This window comes from Frieseomelitta varia, unplaced genomic scaffold, assembly GCF_011392965.1.
Source record: "Frieseomelitta varia isolate USP_RPSP 00005682 unplaced genomic scaffold, Fvar_1.2 scaffold_246, whole genome shotgun sequence".
Lineage (NCBI taxonomy): Eukaryota > Metazoa > Arthropoda > Insecta > Hymenoptera > Apidae > Frieseomelitta > Frieseomelitta varia.
In genome coordinates, this window is record NW_025109975.1 from 717,194 (window position 1) to 736,315 (window position 19,122).

Below are 19,122 nucleotides of genomic sequence, written 5' to 3' on the forward strand. Positions count from 1 at the left end.
TATATATATATATATGTGTGTGTGTCTGTGTTTCTGTTGTGTATGTATATATATAATTTTTATAGCCTTACATCATTGCTTGTATATATATATATATATATGTACATCAGTGCTTTTATATATATATATATATATATATATATATATATATGTGTGTGTGTCTGTGTTTCTGTTGTGTATGTATATATATAATTTTTATAGCCTTACATCATTGCTTGTATATATATATATATATATGTACATCAGTGCTTTTATATATATATATATATATATATATATATATATATGTGTGTGTGTCTGTGTTTCTGTTGTGTATGTATATATATAATTTTTATAGCCTTACATCATTGCTTATATACATATATATATGTACATCATTGCTTATATATCTTATATCGTTGCACACATCTTGAGAAAATAAAAATATAAAAAACAATTTTTATTGAAATAAATTTAAAAATACACAAAATACTCACGCCATGTAATTCACAGCAATTCGGTCTCGCCTTTTTTTGAACACCACGGAATTCATTGCTATCACGAGTATACCCTGAGAAAATAAAGGCATAACAATCAATTTCCATTATAATAAATTAAAAAATGCAATACAGAATACTTACGCTACGTAATTCACAGTTTTATTTAATTGTTTTGATAACAAAAACGCGAGACATGTTCGAACCGACACTTCTCAACCGAAACTTTCAAAACTACCATTTCCGGAAATTAAATGCTTGCGATTCTCGAATTATTTGCCAATCGATTACTTACCCAAGCGATTCTAGGCGCGAAGTTTAAATTTCTAAGTTTTCCATTACTCGATAGGAAAAGAATATAAAATTATTTTTTATGGAAGAAATATGTTCATAAAGTATGTTTTCTTTCTTGTTGATATCTTATATTAAGAACTATTTTGTCATTATGAACAATGATATATTATTATATGTATTATTACGTATATATATTTTTACGTTATGAATACTTTCGCCTATGTAAGTGCTTCTGTGAATTATTAAGTTGTTCAACAGTTTTTTTTTTTATCTTTGTAAATCGTAATTAGAATGAACGAAGAAACTGTATGGCAAGAATTGTCAGAAATACTTGCTGATCCTCCAGAAACAAGGAATAAGTGTTCGCAGTGCAAGTATGTACATATACGAAATTAGGTTATATTTAAGCAATTTCGTCTCATTTGATATTTAAATGGGAAAAGAATAAATTGTAATTTTATATTCTTTTCAAATTATATTAAATAAATTAATGTCATGCATATACAGGAGACCAGTACCAGTATGTTGGTGTCCTGGATTACCAAAGCATCCTGTACGCCCTGCATCAAAAATAATAATTTTACAGCATCCAGCTGAAGTAAAACGTTGTTTACGAACTGCACCTATGCTTGCACTTGGTTTAGAATCTGGAAAATGTGTAATTTACCGGTAATATATTTAAGACACGATTTAACATAAAAACTTGAAATTAATGATATTTTATTTTAGAGGAAAAAAGTTTCCACTTTCAAAACATGAAGGCTTAACAGAAATTTTAAATGATAAAGATACTATATTATTATATCCATCTCCAAGTGCTGTAGCACTTGATAAATTAAATCCTGTTGGTATTAATGGACAAAAACCATATAATCTCATTTTATTAGATGGAACTTGGCCACAGGCAAAGGTATTGTATCTTGTAACATAATTAGTTTATATATCGAAGTAAATAAAGAACAAAATGTTTATGACAGGCAATATATCATTCAAGTCCAGCGCTGTGCGTTTTAAGGACATGTAAATTAGTTGGAATTCCAATAAGTGAATATGTTATTAGAACACAACCAACCGAAGGTTGCTTGTCTACACTTGAAACTGGTGCATTTGCACTTTCCATTTTAGAAGGTGATCCAGAACTGAAAAATAAAATGCTCGGACCTTTACATTACCTTTGCAGGCAAGTATTTTTATTAATATAAAGAAATTACATTCTAGAGAGATAATAACTATGGAAACTTTAGATTTCAACTAGAAAATGGTGCTGTTACTCATCAAAGCAAAGAATTTTTAATTAAACAAAAAACTTATCCAAAACTAATAGGACGAAGATTGGCCAAACAGTTACGTATGCTGCCAGAGGAATCTACGTAATATTTTTTATCTAATTGGAAAGATGTTTTAATAAATATGTAATTTTTATAAGCATATTTTTAAAAAAGGGCAAATAAAAGAAATGAATTAGATTTTAATTTAAAAGTATATTTTGATACACGTTGCGTCATATTACTTCATACTTTTTGACAAAATACGAAAATCATATTTAATATTTCCAGATTGTGGTGCAAAATTAAATGACCATGAAATAATACTATGTTGTGTAACATGTGTTATATCTTTAAATAAATGTACACCTTGTCTTGTAAATGGATCCCATGATATTCGCTCTCCAGACTGTACTTTTACAGTAGGTCCTGATGATATTGTGATTTCGGAATTCAATTGCCAATCAATCCACAAAGCTACACCATTACACATTCCACTTCTAAAATAATTAAAAAAACATAAAAAGTTATATACTAGTTTATAATAATTACCATTGATATAAAATTCCATAAAATCTTACGTTAAAATAGGTACACATTCTGAAATATTTATATTTTCGTGTTCATTCACATCTTGCGTCAAATCAAATTTTTTAATAACAAATGGCAAACTTAATGCTTTAGTAGGATATTCCCATAATGGTTGAGCTTCTATAGGACTATCACTTTTATCGCTTGATGCCTGTAATACATTATAAAAATTAAATGTTTGTTACATCTTTTAATTTATATCGACGTACTTACTTGAATAAGTTTGTCAAAAATAGATAAATCGAAACCTTCACAAACACCAAGAGGTGCTCGTATTTTATGTAAATCCTTAAACTCAACTATAACACCCATTATTGTTGCTGCAATTGGAATCCTTTGTATTTGAGGCGAATATCTAGAGGCTAAATACCAAAAGTAAAGATTTTCCCATGGTACAATTGAAGTGATAAAATATGGTTCGCCAAAAATGAAATTAATTGCACTTTGAGGAGGCAATTCGTCTACTGATTCAATAATTTCTACTTTTTCTGAAAGCTCGTTTGTTTTAACAAACATTTCGATACATTTTCTGGATAAAAAGTTTGTCTCTAAGATGAAGATTTTTTTTGCACCCAATTGAACAGCTGCAAGACCCAATAGACAGCCGTCTGAAAGACATAAACACACTGTGTCAGGTGTAATTTTTTTTTCTAGAGCTTTAATATATTTTTTATTTCGTGCATAGTCATTTAGTTGTCCTATACGAGTTCTACAATAAGCTATGTGTACATTACAGCTGCAAACAGGTCTTTCACAATCGGGTGCTTCATTTCTGCAAACAAGACAATGTTTTCTTCTATGAAATAACAAAACAACTAAAACAAAATAATAAGGTCGTTAAATTAGCTTACATTGATTCATTTATTAATTGGAACCATAATGAATATTCATCATGGTAGCCAATCAAACTAACTTCATTATTAGCAGTAACCGAGGTTGCAGCAGGTAAATAGTAAATAGCTTGCATCCAATGATCTCTCCAAGGTATTACATCTGCTATTTCTTGCAAACTGAGACCTTTATTTTGTAAAACTTTTGTATCTGAATGTTCCCACACTGGAGCACAACTTAACAAGACCTAATAAAATACATAAAAATAATTTAGTAATAAATGTAAAATCTTTTAATAAATAATAATTACCTCATTATTTACATCCATAATTAAATCCCACCACATAAAAATAGCATGTGCAGTACCACTTGCGGTTGGTTTTACGTGTAAACACCTTTTTTCATCATATAATAGAGTTGATTTACCAGATAAATCAAACCTAAAATTCATTTTATATTTCGACCACAAATCTTTTCCATCTTGAACAATTTATGTACACATGTAATATACATTTACCTAAAGATAGGTTGAGGAGGTAGTAGAGGTTTAAATGCATTATGAGGAAATTGTGTTAATTGTATATCATGCACTGCAGCTGCTCCAGAACATGATTTTACAGAATGTGGAGTATTTAAAAAATATTTACTTCTATTTTGAATGGGATGTACTGTATTCCATGTACATATTGTAGGACTTTCTACTACTTGTACCCAAATAGTAGCGGTATGGGGAATTACAATACTGTTTTCCTGAAATAATATATATGTGTATATAAAATGCTATTATATAAAACTATGAATTAACTAAGATGAATTTCATACTTCAAGAAGATTTTCATGAGCATGACGAAACGTAGAAAGTGCTCCTTCTCCAATAAGTTCAGTATCAAATACTTCAGTGACTAAAATGTTTGCTTTTTTTATCATATCGCCATCCTTTCCAATAACCATTTTTGTAGAGCGCTTGTGTATTAATTTAATATTATTTTCAAAACCATTTTCTTGGATTATTCTTATAGCACAGTTAGCCATTGGTGTAAAAGCCTAAGAAACATTTTCAAGTCATAGAAACTTTCTAATTTATAAATGAAATACATAACGAACGTTGTAAAAATTATTTACCTCGCAAGCTGTTACACTATCTGCTCCACATTTTGCAGCCATCATTGCTAATAAACCAGTTCCAGTTCCTATATCAAGTACATTAGCTTCTTCACCATTCTTATGCTTTTTCTCAATGGCTGCTTTAAGACCTAAGTAATATTTTTGATTCTATAATAATAAAAAAATTTTGTAAATAGGAGAAGTGAAAACTTATTTTGAAACAACGTAATATAAAATATTAACTCTTTCATGATCATGTAACATATCAGCAAATGCTGATCTGGCAACTTCTTGATGATAATCATAATTTTCATCTTTTTCCTCCCAATTAATAATTCCAGTTAAAGGATTCAAGCATTGAATAAAAACACTCATATTTCGTGTATGAATTAAACGAGTGAAACAAACTTTTAGCATAACCCTTTCCTGAAAAAACGTAAACATGAAATCTACTAATAAATATAACTGTTTATTAATAAAACGAGAAATAGATTACATTGAGAAAAATCTATGCGGAATAATTGATTTAATAACAATTTTATTTATAAATAGCAAATACAAGTTAAATCTAAAATTAGAATTGATTTATCATGTATTGCAGGATTAAATTTAATTGTGCTACAATTAATGTATAAACCATGAACAATGAATAATGAAATGTTAAATAAAATGAAATTAACAATTGCGCAAAAACGTAATTTTGATGCAATGACAAATGTCAACTGTAACACGTGTCTCTGTATATAACATATTCTACAAATTTATAGATGAACTGTATCGATGTATATATCTGACATTCATTTCTACTATATCAATAGAGTAAAAGATAGTTCCTAGAATGTCAATCTTAATTTACATAACTACTGTAGATTATTTATTATATAATTAAAACCAGGTATTGTTTTACGTAAAAGTGATAGAAGAATAAAAATTTAGTATACAAGCTATTTATTATTAAATGCTTAACTTCTTCGCGCTTATTTTTATTGTTTCGTTTCACCAGTAGGTGGCATATTTCCGTGCACATTTTTAACCAATCATAGTCATTTACTTAAACTTCGCGGGTCTGACAAGTATGTAACTGTTCCTTCGTTCGTTTCGTATCTTGCTTTTGGTTAACATATTCTTTTTTATAAGTGGATATATAATTTTTCAAATCATGTTTGCGTTTTGTTTTAAGTATAATTAAGTGAAAGCTGAAAACTATGATTCTCTAAAATGATCGTCATCGAATTGGAAATTCGACACAAATCGTATGTATACTTTCTGTATTTTATGCTAGACCGATTTTTTTAATTTTGGTAATCAGAATGAAAATCCTGGCTTGATCTTACTTTCAATTTAAAACTAAACATCATTTCTTAAGAAAGATAAGGAAATCGATGTAATAAGAAATCCACGTTTACGCCCGGTATTTATTTTAACATTCAACTGACAACAATATATATATGTACAGTTTTACGTATACGTAATATCAGTGTGTATATACTCATTGTATTTATATATAATTATAACATTAGCTACCGTCCGCACCTGCCCTTTATGTCTTATTCATTATTGCGCAAGCTACATCGACATTGGTTACCTGATACGATGTATCGTTAATAAAACTTTAATAACGCGAATCATCTTTAAAATCTGACGTCACAGCTTACGCTCTCACCACCTCGAATAATACATCAACCTTTTCTTTCATGCGTAAATTGCACCTTAAGTATGGATGGACACGACTTCCTTGTTGTACACTTCGCGAATTCAATAAGATACGTGGAGAAAACAACAAACGAAATCGGCTTAAATAATGGAATAACTCAAGAAGTGGTATCACCACCGAAATCAATATTTCACTTTGCTACCCTTGATTAAGCACGTAATAATACATTTCATTGACACTTTTCATTCGCTCCACCGATATCGACATGAAACAACAATAGATGTTAAACTATACAAATCGGTGTATAAGTGTGCAAAGTGCGCTAAGATAAATGATCTTTTCACTTCGCTGAAATTGTCGTAAAATTATCTTTTAATTATTGTCTATTAATTATTGTCCTGTTCAGGCAAATAATATTCACTTCATCCCACATTCGTATCGCTCACTTGCTCAAGTTGCCTTTGTGACTGATTAATAAGTAATTTTGCATTTACTGTGTAACATGCGATTAAAATATCAAATATATGTTAACAACTGAAACGACATTAGCGCCCTTCATACACCGACGCAGCCCTTTGCTGGGCAAGATCTTGAGTAACGATATAGAGAAATAAAATTACGTTCGTTTAATGAGTTATTGTCTGAGACTTGTATGTTTCGTAGCTCGAGGCAATACGTACGAAACACATGATAGTGAAAGAAACATTTGTACTATTCATTGCAAGGGCGAATCATCATGTTTCACGCGGCAGCACCTTGTCCCGCAAGTTATTGTCAGTTTACAGTTTAAAAGACACTTCAACAATTATTTACAGTCGAACTACTCCATATGAATAATAATATAATATAATATACGAGTATAAGTAAATCACTAATCGATCCAGGAGCAACATAATTAATCCTCGGTACTGTTATTAAGTCGATAACAGGGTCTTAACAAGTATAATATTATCAACGACTTTATATATATCATCTCGTATTAAATCACTCTTATGTTATGATAGTTTAGCACCTTCTTAAGAAAACAAGGAAGAAACGATCTATGTGAATGTTGATACACATCTCGAAACCGAAAGTTTATCGAAGATAGAATAGTTTCTTTTCTTCACCGATGATGGTAAATCTACTTTTCGACACTGTACGCGAGTTCTACGATGAATTTCTCCTGTTTCCAAGCTGTTTTCGTTAGAATCGTATTGAAATACGTGACAGTTTACAATCAACAATTTGTCAAAAAGAGTTAAGACCATACCCAAAAGCGTACATACAAAATAGAGAGATCCGAAGTACAAATAGACGCGATTAGAGCGTATCTCGCTACTGCTCTAGTCTCTCCTAATGAACGATTCTCTTATCGAAGGAATAGATTCGTTCATTTCAATTTAAATTTGTTCAGTTAATCGTGAGATACCAATTATCGACATTATTATTATTAATCGCGGTAAATTTTCATTGTTAACTCTTGAAACCTTCGAACCGATTGCCTTGCAGTGTAAAAATTTATCTAAAATGTACGATATATCATCGACATCGTGATTAGAGTAACGCAAACGATAATGTAACATATATGAATTTAATAAAAGGGAATTCTCTATTCCTTCGACGCCGACGTAGCAGCTCTCGATTTCATAGGCCTCGGTGAATGTGCAAGAAGTGCAGTGCATACGTTTATCTTATTGTCGAATTTTCTTTGTCGATTAAAAATTTTCGATTAATCGAATTTCGTTATTGTCGTACGATTCCTCGTCAATATGCCGAGTCCTAGAAAATTTTCTTATTGTCCTTATACGTTAAAATGTTCGCCAAGAAAATCGACGAACATACCGCTAAAATCGCAACGAAATTTTCTCTCGCTTGATGCATCATGTTGATATGCGTTCGTTTTCATTTTCTATTCCTCTTTTCTATTCCTATCGGAGTACTTTCAATGCGACATAGCTACCGCACATTGCTGATCAATTCTCACTTGCCCGCCTTCTCGATTCTCGCTCTCTTCCCTCAGTTACAGTTAGAAACAAAGTCTATAAATTCGACGTGTGGGATATGTATGTATGTCGAGATACCGCTAAAGTAATTGATATTCGTTAACATGAGGGCTACGATAAAATATCGACTATTCGAATGCATCACACTTGATCACATCATTGGAAATGATATTTTTGATATGATTCTTAATTCTCATTGCTTCTTCTGTTTCTTTCGACGCGTTCATCGCAAATTTTGCAATATTATACACATTATCTTCGTAGTGTAATTTGACACAAGAATGTAGCACGCAATGATAAGAGCACGTAACGGAGAATCAATCAGCGAAGTAGCGCTGGTTAATATACCTTCACCAAAGAACGAAAATAAATGCAATACGACTCGGGGAACGTCCTCCTCCCTTTTTTTTCACGCCCATTGGACGGTTCCTACGCTAATCTTAGGTCTCACGTTATTTGCAATTTGCTAAGCGGTAAAAGTTCTCACGAATCTAATTTTAATATTATCCTAATCATTAGTATTATGATCTGCAAATCTGTCGCAGGATTTTAACTTGCCTTTTAAGAATGTATATTGTAAATGCTAAAATGACGCGTTATGTGCTAAGTAGTCTTCGGATATACGATACATCTTGTATAAATGTATTTCTAATTTATGTTACAAAATTTCATCATTTTAAATAATTATGCGTAACCGGTTTGCAAAGGACGATTTAGAAATTTTGTTATATTTAGTTCCAAATGATTTCCTTTTCTCCTGTCTCCATTTCTTCTTCTAATCTGTTTTTTCTTTCTTTTTTTTTTTTTTGTATATTTCAATGTCTCATATTGCCATAATATGCGTGCAAAGGAAAATTCTTTTCTTTCGTAAACTTTAGTTAAATTAATCGAGATTAATGCATTTCGAATGTATCGTATATCTACGTAAGCAAAGAAACTGTAAAAGTTTTTGTGTTAAAGGTAAAACTTACAGTTTCTTATTTATATACTTGTCCGCCTGATATCCGTTTTCCCTCACATTTGATTGGGAATTACTTGCTGAAAACGTCATTAAACGCTTCCATCTTACCTTCCCAATTTATTGACATTCGCATTTACCGCTAAATGATCCAGAGGCTCGAGAAACAGCAGAGAGACACGTCTAAAAATGAAATTGCAATTGCTTCAACGGATCGCCATGACAAATCGAATTTTACCATCGAATTTTACTGCCTTACTCGAACGTGTGTTCTAGAATATCGCTTCTAAAAGAATATCGTCGCAACACCGCAATGTAAATACAAATCGAGTGATACAAACATCATTTTCAGAGTAATTGACACGATGTTTACCCCTCTCTAAATATTCTCTAAAGTGAATCAAAAGAATGTCAAGTGCCGAATTGAAATTGTAACAAAGAATGACAATCGTGACGTCTAGTTATCCCTAAATTAATTTCCAATGATCCAGACATTGATGCGAAGTTAAAAAATGCTGTCTCTCGGTCTATGAACCATTTAAACGCATGTTAATCCAACATGCACGAAGATAACCGTTCCTAGGTGAGATCCTCGTCGTCATCGCTGGGGCCACCGGTCGGGCAACAAAGGCCCTCCGAGCCATCGCTTCTTATACAGAATAACAATGTTTCAGCAGGTGTTACTTCGTGTGGCATAATTCCGTGGAATTCCTTCAGATCAGCCGCGGGGAACCACGCTTTCTCGTTGTCCTCGATTATCAGTATCCCGAAAAGTCTGAATTGGTAGAATGGTGGAAAATATTGTGAAATTAACAAGTAAGAGATGCGTGTGCACATGTGTTAAATGAGGTACGAACAATTAATGAGAGTTGATGATAAAAAAATAAAAAAAAGAAAGGAAGAATTACCTGCAGATGGCAATCGTGGGAATCCAAAGAACAGAGGCGAGAATGAGAATGCCGATGAGAACCAAGGCCCAAACTGGCCACTCGTGTTTCTCCGTAATACCTTTGCTGGCAACCCAGGCCGGATAACCGCTTCCATCGACAATGATTTCCACGATCGAGGCAATTAAAATGCTCAGCATAGCCAGTGGGCTGAGGTATTTCCAACAGATTAGCCAGTAAAGGCCTGGACGGTTGCCAGTCATCAGTTCGATATCATCGGCGAATCTATCAATGGGAATAATGCCAATAATCTGAAGGATTTTCGAAGACGAATATCGATGAGAAACGCAACACGTATTTTGAAGTATTGTTGCGTACCTTTTCAAACCATATACGTATGAGACTGCGATGCATTCGAAGAAGGCGATAATCAACAGAGGGAAATTTCCACTGAAATTGTCGAACAACACGAACACGTAACTACCAGCACCGTGGGCGAAAGCCATCGAAATTGCGCAGCAAACCAAGGAGATGCCACCTATTTTGGAAATGATCGTCTTCAACGTTAATGCGAATATTAACGAATATTATAATCGTCTCGGTAATCACTGACCTGTGAGGATCTCTTTGCGCAAATTTGGAAACAATTTCATGTCTACGATACTTGTAACGACTCCCTCGAGGGTACCAAACTGAGAGTCGATCCCCAATGTGAATAACATAAGGAAGAACAACACCGACCAGAACTGAGCGCCAGGAAATTGATTGATCGCTTCTGTGAAGATGATAAACGCTAAACCTGTGCCCGACGCTGACTGAAATGTTGCAAGAAAAAGATATTAAACGATCGAACGTAAATCTTATATTTAACAGTAGAATTTATAAGATCAGAACGATATATGTATATATTTGGAAATATAATTTACGTTGTCCAATTCCTTTTCGAGATCACATTCGGGTAGTTCTGGCATGATTAAATTATCCAGCGTCCCGTTTCCCGTGGTGATGTTTAAAAGTGTGCCGGTTGCTGGTATTTCGTCTGGTATTTTATCTATCTGGCCGAAAATATTGATGAGCGTGGTGTTTCTCTCCGCTAAACAATGTTCGTAAACCATGGTGGCTTTGAAACCTATGTTTAAATAAATAATACGCATGTTCAATTGATCTCTTCCGGTAATTCGCATTTAAAAACTCAGTGGGCAAATAATTACCAATAATAGAAAACACAACAATCCCGGCAAACATCGAAGTGAAACAATTTGTTAAACTGACCATAATAGCGTCTCGATAACAGTTGTTGTTCACAGGATTGTAAGAGGAGAACGCTATTAATCCGCCGAATGCCAAGCCGAGGGAAAAGAATATCTGGGTGCCCGCTTCCAGCCAAACTACTGGGTCAGTTAATTTCCACCACTGAATGGATAATTATTAAAATATTATTAAAAAATAATAATACCGATATAATATCAATAATTTCTTCGCCATCTAAATATTACAAACGATAAACCATGCACTGCACATTCACCAATATTACTCGTACATTAAAAAATACACGTCGTATTCGAGAGATGTGAATCATACTTTTGGAGTGAAAAGGTGACGTAGGCCATCGGACATCCCTGTCAAAGTGACGCCACGGAAAAAGAAAATGATCAAAACGATATATGGAAACGTGGCGGTCACGTACACGACCTATAAAAGATATTTCAATTTAAAAAGTTGTCTGAGAAGATCGCTGACCGTTCAATTCTGCGCATAATTACATGAACGCATGCAGTCAACGTTGAACACTTTAAAAGAATACCTTCCCTGAAGACGCGATTCCTTTGATCATACACATGTAGACGAGTATCCAAGCGATCACTAATGCAAGAGCAATCTTCCAATTGAATATTTCTGGAGTATTAATATCCTCGGAGATCATCAATGTCGTTCGATACCAGAAATACTGCGTGGGACTGCTAACCTGAGAAGCAATCATTAGTTGCACATAACGCGATTGTCCTGATTATTAAATATCGATGCGTTAATTAATTCGATCAGCCGTACCACACACTCCGGTTCAGGCGCGTACGATCCGTTTTGGAAATATATGTTGGGACACTCTGCCCATGGTAGCTTTGATTGAAAACTCTGGAAAATGCATAATTCATTTGTTAATTCACTTACAATTAGCTTGAGCTGACACGCAATTTACGCATACTTTAGCATGGAATCTACAGCTGCCCAAACTCAATGAAATAAAATTCTTGCAAAAATTTTTATAAAGCACGACAGATCTTAACTTTCACTTTCACACTTTTTCCTCTGAATGATGAAAAATGATAAAACAGTCATTAAAAGTTACAGATACGAACATTGAAAGCTATAGATTTACAATATTTGGAGTGGGAAACTGTCTAATGGGTGAATAAATACTCACTTGAACAAAGTAAAAGAGGCACCAAGCGATAATAGTATTGTAATACAGAGCTACGTTGAACGACACTACAGCACTGCTTACACCGATGCCAGCCATATACGGAGAAACCTGTTAAAGAGCACGATGTGTCGCATGTAAAAACTTAGGTTCATTTTGACAGATCGCGTTGTACACATTGTGCAACAATCACCTGATTCCATACACCGATGGCGCCCTTTCGTAATCTCTGGCCAATTGCCAGTTCCAGATAAAATATAGGGATCCCCTCGATAGCCAACATTACAAAGTAAGGGATTAAAAACGCACCTGTTTCGAACGGTTCAAGCAAAGAGAAGACGATTAATCATCGATGTTCAAAAATTCTGATGAAAATTGTTGTTTCTTTCAAGTAATAATTGACGCACCTCCGCCGTTCTTTTGAGCGAGATATGGAAATCTCCATACGTTCCCAAGCCCTACAGCGTACCCTACGGTTGCTAATAGAAAAGTAAGCTTACTATCCCAATTTTCTCTTTCATCCTCCCCCGCTTCTGGTCGGAAAATCGCTTTCCCTTCATTGCTTCCGAGCTTACTACCGCCACCCCCATTCCCCGTTGTTTTGTTCTGCAATGACAAATAATATCCAAATAATATCAGACATTACTTATTTCACTCAGTAAACATTTTCCATACGTATTCTGACAATAAATTAACTAAAATAATATGTAGTTAATATAAATAAGCGAACAGTCATTTATTTTTAACTTCCAACTTCTATTCTTTACTTCTTTTTACAATCGATTGTTTTTTCTTTTTTTTTTTTTTTTACTTTTACTGTTGCTAATCAATTTCTTCAAGCTGTTATCAATTGACATTACTTACCTTCGTGTTAGGACTGGAGTCCTCAAAGGCTGCGTTCGTGGCCCCGTAATTGGCAGTGGTGTTTGCTTTTCTGTTGTCCACCACTAATCGTCCTCTCATTTCCTTCATTTCAAGTTTATCGACACTTTTTTGGGGCTTCAAGTCGCGCGAGCTTTGCCGGCGGACCAGATGGGCCGTGTTCGCCATTCTTTCTCTTTATCGTGCGACCACGATTTTCTTCTTTCCGAAAGATCAAACAGAAATACCACGCGCGCCTATGGACTCCATCCTGTTAGAATTAAGAATAATTTATTGTTTATGATAATTATGTGTAAATATTCTTGTCAACAGATTTATTACAAATACATCTATAGACAAGAATAAATTTTTAAAAACAGACGTGGTCAATTTTAAATACTTAATTAGTGGAAAATTTCGACAGATAATTGAACATAATGTTCGTGTTTGATATTTAATTCTAATACATACTTAAATGTGGATTGTTCGGCTTCAATTTAGTTTAATAATTCTCAATTTTGTTGAAATAATATTGAACGTTAAATTTTGCTTATATATAATAAAGTTCATTATCCTGTGTCTTTCGCGTTAATAGCGAACAAAGTACCAACATTCGTTCGTCTCGGAAAGCTTTGTCACAGTATCTAAATTCACAAAGGAAGGAAACAGATACTTTGGTGAAATTAAAATTAGACTCGCTTCAAAAGGAAGTATGAAATTACTTCACAGTTTTCTAGTTACTTTCTTAAGTCAGGGTTACAATTAGTCCAGTCTTCTTACAGTCCCATTTGCAAGAATATACTTCATACGTTTGGAACTGCTATTTATTTAACCTGTCTGAATAAAGCTACGATCTTGAAAAACAAATAATGTTTAGAACTAATAATTCTCTAATAATTAAAATACTTTATTACGAATTATTTACAAAAATGCAATGTTATTTATACTCGATAAAAATACTCGACAAATTCGATAATTGTTCAATACTTAGTAAATTCGTATGATTATGTAACATGGATATTAACTATAAATTCCAATATAGTAGCGAAGACTCGAAGTAAACAATAGATGAGAGAGAGAGAGAGAGAGAGAGGACGACGTGCAGAGGTTCGCACGCGATTCCCTTGTTCTCTCATTTAAAACGCTCTCTGCCCAGTAAGAAAAGCACTTGACAGAAAAAGTCTTTATAATTCTACTCAAAGAACCTGGCACACGTCGCTTTTTTTCATCGATAGGACAGTTAGTTAGGAGGGAGAGATGTTTGCCTTTCGGCTTTGTCACGGCCTTGACCTCGTAAACGAGGGATCTTGAGAGTCAATTAATGTCACTAAATATTCTGCAAGTATGCTTATTTAGTAATACAGTCGAGAATGTTTATTTTCCATGTCGATTGTAATGCATCGATGCACCGAATATCCGTCACGGTTTGCCAGCCGAATCGGTTCGTGCTAAATTTATGAATAAAAATTTACTCGAGAAAGGGAACGACATTAGAGAAAATCATTTCCACGCAATGTCCTTCGCTTCTGTCTCGTGAAAATCAAATGAAACATCATCGTTTCCTCAGGAGATTTTCGATAACATATTGGGCGGCAATTTTACACGAGTGATATGCACTATAACTACCGTTCCCATTGACGTCATGGGCGCACCAGTCAAGTGACATTTTTCGTCCTACATAATATTGTCAAACTGAAAAACGACTCTCGAAAATATTTTCCAAATATTTTTCGATATCCATTCATTCGTCGAGACCTTATTCATCGCGAGTGTAATGTAATTAAACGTGTTCTCATTCAAAGGTCCAGATTCAAATAAATAACGCTCCAGTTCCGTTTTATTATCGCGAGGCGATTTTACGTAACAGCGACGTGATACGATCTATATCGATTTGACAAGAGATTGTTGAAGAAAGAAAAAAGTATCCGCCGTTTAGTCACAAAATAACGTTGCAAGCTCGTCACTAACCTGTTGGGGTGAAATAAAGAAAAGCGCGAGGGCCTCCTTATGGTTCGAGGAGCAGTTAGCTACTGTGGCACCCTCTACTACGATGGTAACTTTTGAAATCACGATATCCAACGGAATCAATAGCAAGCGCCGGCGCCCCAATGTCTCCTACAGACGTGTCCTACAGACCGTAATATGCGTGAACCCTTTTTGCTAGAAAATTGGAATCGATGATCGGCAAACCGATCGTGGCAAATAACCGATGACATTTACCGTCGATCGAAGGAACTAGAACGCAAACGTGACACGACATCGGACGATGATTGATGTTGCGATAGTTTAGCTTGGAGTGTTGCAAAAAATTGAAATTTTCTTTCTCACGTACTTCTTAATGCATAGATATATATTTTTTAAATAATTCTCGCAAGAAGGATTCTAAATAGACGTAAAGATGTTTAATAATTTGATCGAGTTGAGGAATTCCACAACATCCAAACAGGTCTTTATAACAGATTTTACAGCACATTAAGTGTATCAGATGCACAAAATTTTATCCACATACGTAATTGAATTGGAAATTCCAATGGGAGATTAAGTAGAAGCATTTGACCTTTACGAAAACTGAATCGATAACAAGTAACACGTATTCTTATATTCTATGTAGAAGAAAGTGTCTGAATGTGACACGAGTAAGAGTCGCGAATTACGTAAACAGTTTTTCAGGAAGGAAATATCAATGTTTCCTTCACTTTCAATGTTTCCAGCAATTGTTTGTGATATGGATAAATAACGCGAGGTGGCTGAGCCTCAATGCAATCATTGTTAATGTTGTTTCGAGGTAACGCTCATTTCAATTAAACAACACGCTTTACTTTGAACAGACAGTGAGAAGGCTTTGTATTTATTAGTTAGAACGAAAATCAATCAGAATTTCCCAATATCGTGTCGAAATTTTTGTTAATTTCAAAAAAAAAAAAAAAAGAAACGATTGAAATTTCAGTCGTGTGAAATGAACTTAAGTTGACATACATATTCACATATAAATAAAGTGAATAGTTAACGAAATTTTTATTAAAATTTCTTTAAAAGTCGTTAATTATATTTGATAGTAGAAAGAAGTAGTATTTTTTTGTTGCCTTCACTTGCAGACAAAAGAAGCTTATTCGAGAGTTGCAGTAGATAAACTCGTTTTTAGTCAGACAAGCAGAGTACGTCGCCCTACAGCTTACGTAACGAGTTGTACTACTTGTAATACTTACTTCATCGTGAATTACAAAATCATAGTTTTCATAATTTTGTACGAATTAAATTTTCATTTGTTGATCTCGCGAAGTACAAACATAAAAGAAATATATTTACAAGTTCATTTCAGGAAGATCGAATTACTGAAAAAATAATACAAATGCAGATATTTTTATTTATCCTATTTGTATACAAACTAGTCGCAGTCTTTAAAAATATTTGCTTATAAAAATTCGTAATATTTATATGCAGTATTAAAAAGTATTTAACGTAAAGATTCTTTTATTAAGAATTGCGTGAAATATAGTATGCCTGAAACAAATAATGCAAATTAATGACAAAATTGCTAATTAGTTAAAATGCTAAGGCAGGTACTTACGTTCGATCCGAAGCTTTTTAAATCGGTCCTCGATAAAACACTTCGTTAAATTCTTTATCGTTTCCTCATCATTATAATTGAATTTCTTTATATTTCCATTAATCAGAAGATATCTAAAAATTGTATAAATTAAGCAAAAATTCACTAGAAAATTCACAATTCAAATCTGAGAAAAATTTGCAATTAAAGGATACAGTTCATGGTAATAATTAAAAGCTTCAATAGCCCATTCTAAAAGTAAATTTAATCGTGGTCTATAAGGTGTTCCATTAATTAATTCCTTCATTGTGTCATCATCTAATGAAACCTTGCTTCGTGCATCTTCCAGATTGTTTAAACGATTTTTTAAATCCTGAAGTAATATTTTTTTTTGATAATTAATGATGGTAAAAATTTCTACATTAAACTTTCTACATAAATAACATAACTATTTTTAATTTGTTATAATTTTATTTACTTGATTAATATTGTTAAATCGCATTAAAATATCGAAGAGCAGCCTCAGTTCATTATCAATCCCCATAAGAATTTTAAAAATCAATCTTTCGCGTAACTCGTCTATCTTACAGAGTTCTGCATTATCAATCTCGTTGCTGCAACAGAACGACACCTAATGGTAGACCAAAAAAACTTCTACTTCTCTCAAATGTGGTCTAACTTGTATGCGTTGAGCTTCTACTCTAGCTATTACATGTACATGACACATAAACCAGTGATAAAACTCGTAACAAAAAATAGAAAGTTAACGTTACCTTACAACTAGTCGGATTTGCTCTGATTGGTTCTTTAAGGCGTGTAGAGGTCGTTTGGCTTCTTCGGATAATTCATCCCACTTGCAATTTACTTTCTCCAACTGTGAGAAATAGTTTATCAAACATTTATGTAGTTCCTTTGTCATGCCGTTTATAGGTTATTTAACAACTTTGGACACGCTCTGATACGAGAAACAGAGAGCGCTAGTTGGCACAAATATCAATGCAGAAGAATGTATCGCTTCTGTATATTAATATACATAAAATTCTCAGACAAATCAATTCAAAATGTGTCATTATTGTTTGATAATTGCACACGTAAAAATATAGTTAAATAGTTACATTTCTACAAATCATCTCATTTAGATAATTTCTTACCTCATACGCAAATGTTACGTCTATTGGTATGCTCTAGTAAAAATTTCCATAAAAGAGAATCAATGAATAATGGATCATTTTTCTCAGTAACTAAATAACTGTAATTACTATTACAGATAATTTAGTGCATTTGTTTATTTTCTTTCACGATAGTATTTAAATATCATTATTTACATTTTACGCGAAGAACACTTGAATACTAATCAGTCGCGATATTGATAGTACCGTCATTGACGCATTGAAACTTCTTTCACAAAAGTTTGTAAAAACAAACAAACACTGACCTCTCGAACGTGTAAATTCGTTCATTCATTAAAACAATCTGCTTAAAATAGAGTAAAATGAAACAGCTATTGTGTTTGAAATAAATACGGGAAAACAGTTTATAAAATTATAATAATAATAAATATATCTGCTTATTATTTAATTATTGTTCAGTAATATTTAAGGAAGCTTAATTTAGTTTAAAATGGATCGTTAGTAATCTTCGAAAAAGTATTTTATCGTTGCTTTGACCTAGATTTTTTCGATTATGCGAATAGAACTTTTCTGCTCTATAGAAAGAGCATGAATGTTTAAAGTTTCGATACCTTGAGAAAAAAGATAAACTATCCTTTGAGACCTATTTGTTTTCTTTATTTTCTAATAGAAATTGGTAGAATGATAGAAAATGCTACTTGCAAAATTAATGGGGCATTAATTTTCAAAGATATGTTTTTTTCTATATTAATCATTCTTAAAATTAAAACAATTATAGTATCTTAATGACAGTAGTAATTTCACAAGAAGTAATTACAAATTTTAACAGAGATACATTTAAAAGTTAAATATTTACATAAAATTTATATATATATATATATATTCTTGAAAAGAATTCTGCCGATATTAAAGAAAAGTTTTTAATATCAAAATACCATTAGATTTCAAAATTTTTAAAAAATATTACTCTTTAGAGAATAATCATGTTAATCGATGCATTTCATGTACTAAATAGTAAGTAAGTTAATTATATGTTAATTCCGTGATAATTCTTTTACCGTAATTGTTCAGAAATTACACTTGTTCACTCCAGTCTAATAGCTTGTACAATACATTCAAT

The 19,122-nt window shown here is 32.8% G+C and overlaps 4 protein-coding genes across 7 annotated transcripts; 1 reads left to right on the plus strand and 3 right to left on the minus strand.

Annotated features, from left to right (window-relative positions):
• The first annotated feature begins 956 nt into the window (after nucleotides 1–956).
• On the plus strand, nucleotides 957–2,202 carry LOC122528131 (tRNA-uridine aminocarboxypropyltransferase 2). Its single transcript, XM_043652898.1, has 5 exons — nucleotides 957–1,144; nucleotides 1,278–1,439; nucleotides 1,500–1,680; nucleotides 1,748–1,950; nucleotides 2,015–2,202. The coding sequence occupies exons 1-5, from the start codon at nucleotides 1,062–1,064 to the stop codon at nucleotides 2,142–2,144; spliced, it is 759 nt and encodes a 252-aa protein (XP_043508833.1). The 5' UTR covers nucleotides 957–1,061; the 3' UTR covers nucleotides 2,145–2,202.
• Nucleotides 2,203–2,231: 29 nt separating this feature from the next.
• Nucleotides 2,232–5,301, minus strand: LOC122528130 (protein arginine N-methyltransferase 7). 4 transcript variants are annotated; one of them, XM_043652895.1, is made up of 10 exons: nucleotides 5,058–5,301; nucleotides 4,805–4,987; nucleotides 4,580–4,729; nucleotides 4,280–4,501; nucleotides 3,975–4,207; nucleotides 3,768–3,897; nucleotides 3,478–3,704; nucleotides 2,840–3,398; nucleotides 2,617–2,777; nucleotides 2,232–2,535 (listed from the first exon to the last, which is right to left on the minus strand). In XM_043652895.1, exons 2-10 carry the CDS (start codon nucleotides 4,976–4,978, stop codon nucleotides 2,277–2,279), a joined length of 2,115 nt encoding a protein of 704 aa, XP_043508830.1. In that variant the 5' UTR covers nucleotides 4,979–4,987; nucleotides 5,058–5,301; the 3' UTR covers nucleotides 2,232–2,276. The 4 variants fall into 4 exon arrangements, with proteins under 4 accessions (XP_043508830.1, XP_043508831.1, XP_043508829.1 ...); XM_043652896.1 differs by lacking the exon at nucleotides 5,058–5,301 and having other exon boundaries at nucleotides 3,768–3,937; nucleotides 4,105–4,207; nucleotides 4,805–5,032; XM_043652894.1 differs by lacking the exon at nucleotides 5,058–5,301 and having other exon boundaries at nucleotides 4,805–5,032.
• Nucleotides 5,302–8,600: 3,299 nt separating this feature from the next.
• Nucleotides 8,601–15,362, minus strand: LOC122528126 (sodium-dependent neutral amino acid transporter B(0)AT3). Its single transcript, XM_043652889.1, has 14 exons — nucleotides 15,294–15,362; nucleotides 13,329–13,596; nucleotides 12,872–13,070; nucleotides 12,658–12,773; nucleotides 12,468–12,575; nucleotides 12,095–12,178; nucleotides 11,850–12,011; nucleotides 11,627–11,737; nucleotides 11,257–11,458; nucleotides 10,972–11,174; nucleotides 10,659–10,860; nucleotides 10,424–10,583; nucleotides 10,067–10,330; nucleotides 8,601–9,933 (listed from the first exon to the last, which is right to left on the minus strand). The coding sequence occupies exons 2-14, from the start codon at nucleotides 13,512–13,514 to the stop codon at nucleotides 9,738–9,740; spliced, it is 2,193 nt and encodes a 730-aa protein (XP_043508824.1). The 5' UTR covers nucleotides 13,515–13,596; nucleotides 15,294–15,362; the 3' UTR covers nucleotides 8,601–9,737.
• A 1,337-nt stretch (nucleotides 15,363–16,699) lies between these two features.
• LOC122528120 lies at nucleotides 16,700–17,983 on the minus strand. Its single transcript, XM_043652880.1, has 5 exons — nucleotides 17,646–17,983; nucleotides 17,351–17,486; nucleotides 17,088–17,245; nucleotides 16,894–17,006; nucleotides 16,700–16,826 (listed from the first exon to the last, which is right to left on the minus strand). Exons 1-5 carry the CDS (start codon nucleotides 17,789–17,791, stop codon nucleotides 16,780–16,782), a joined length of 600 nt encoding a protein of 199 aa, XP_043508815.1. The 5' UTR covers nucleotides 17,792–17,983; the 3' UTR covers nucleotides 16,700–16,779.
• Between the last annotated feature and the right edge of the window lie 1,139 nt (nucleotides 17,984–19,122).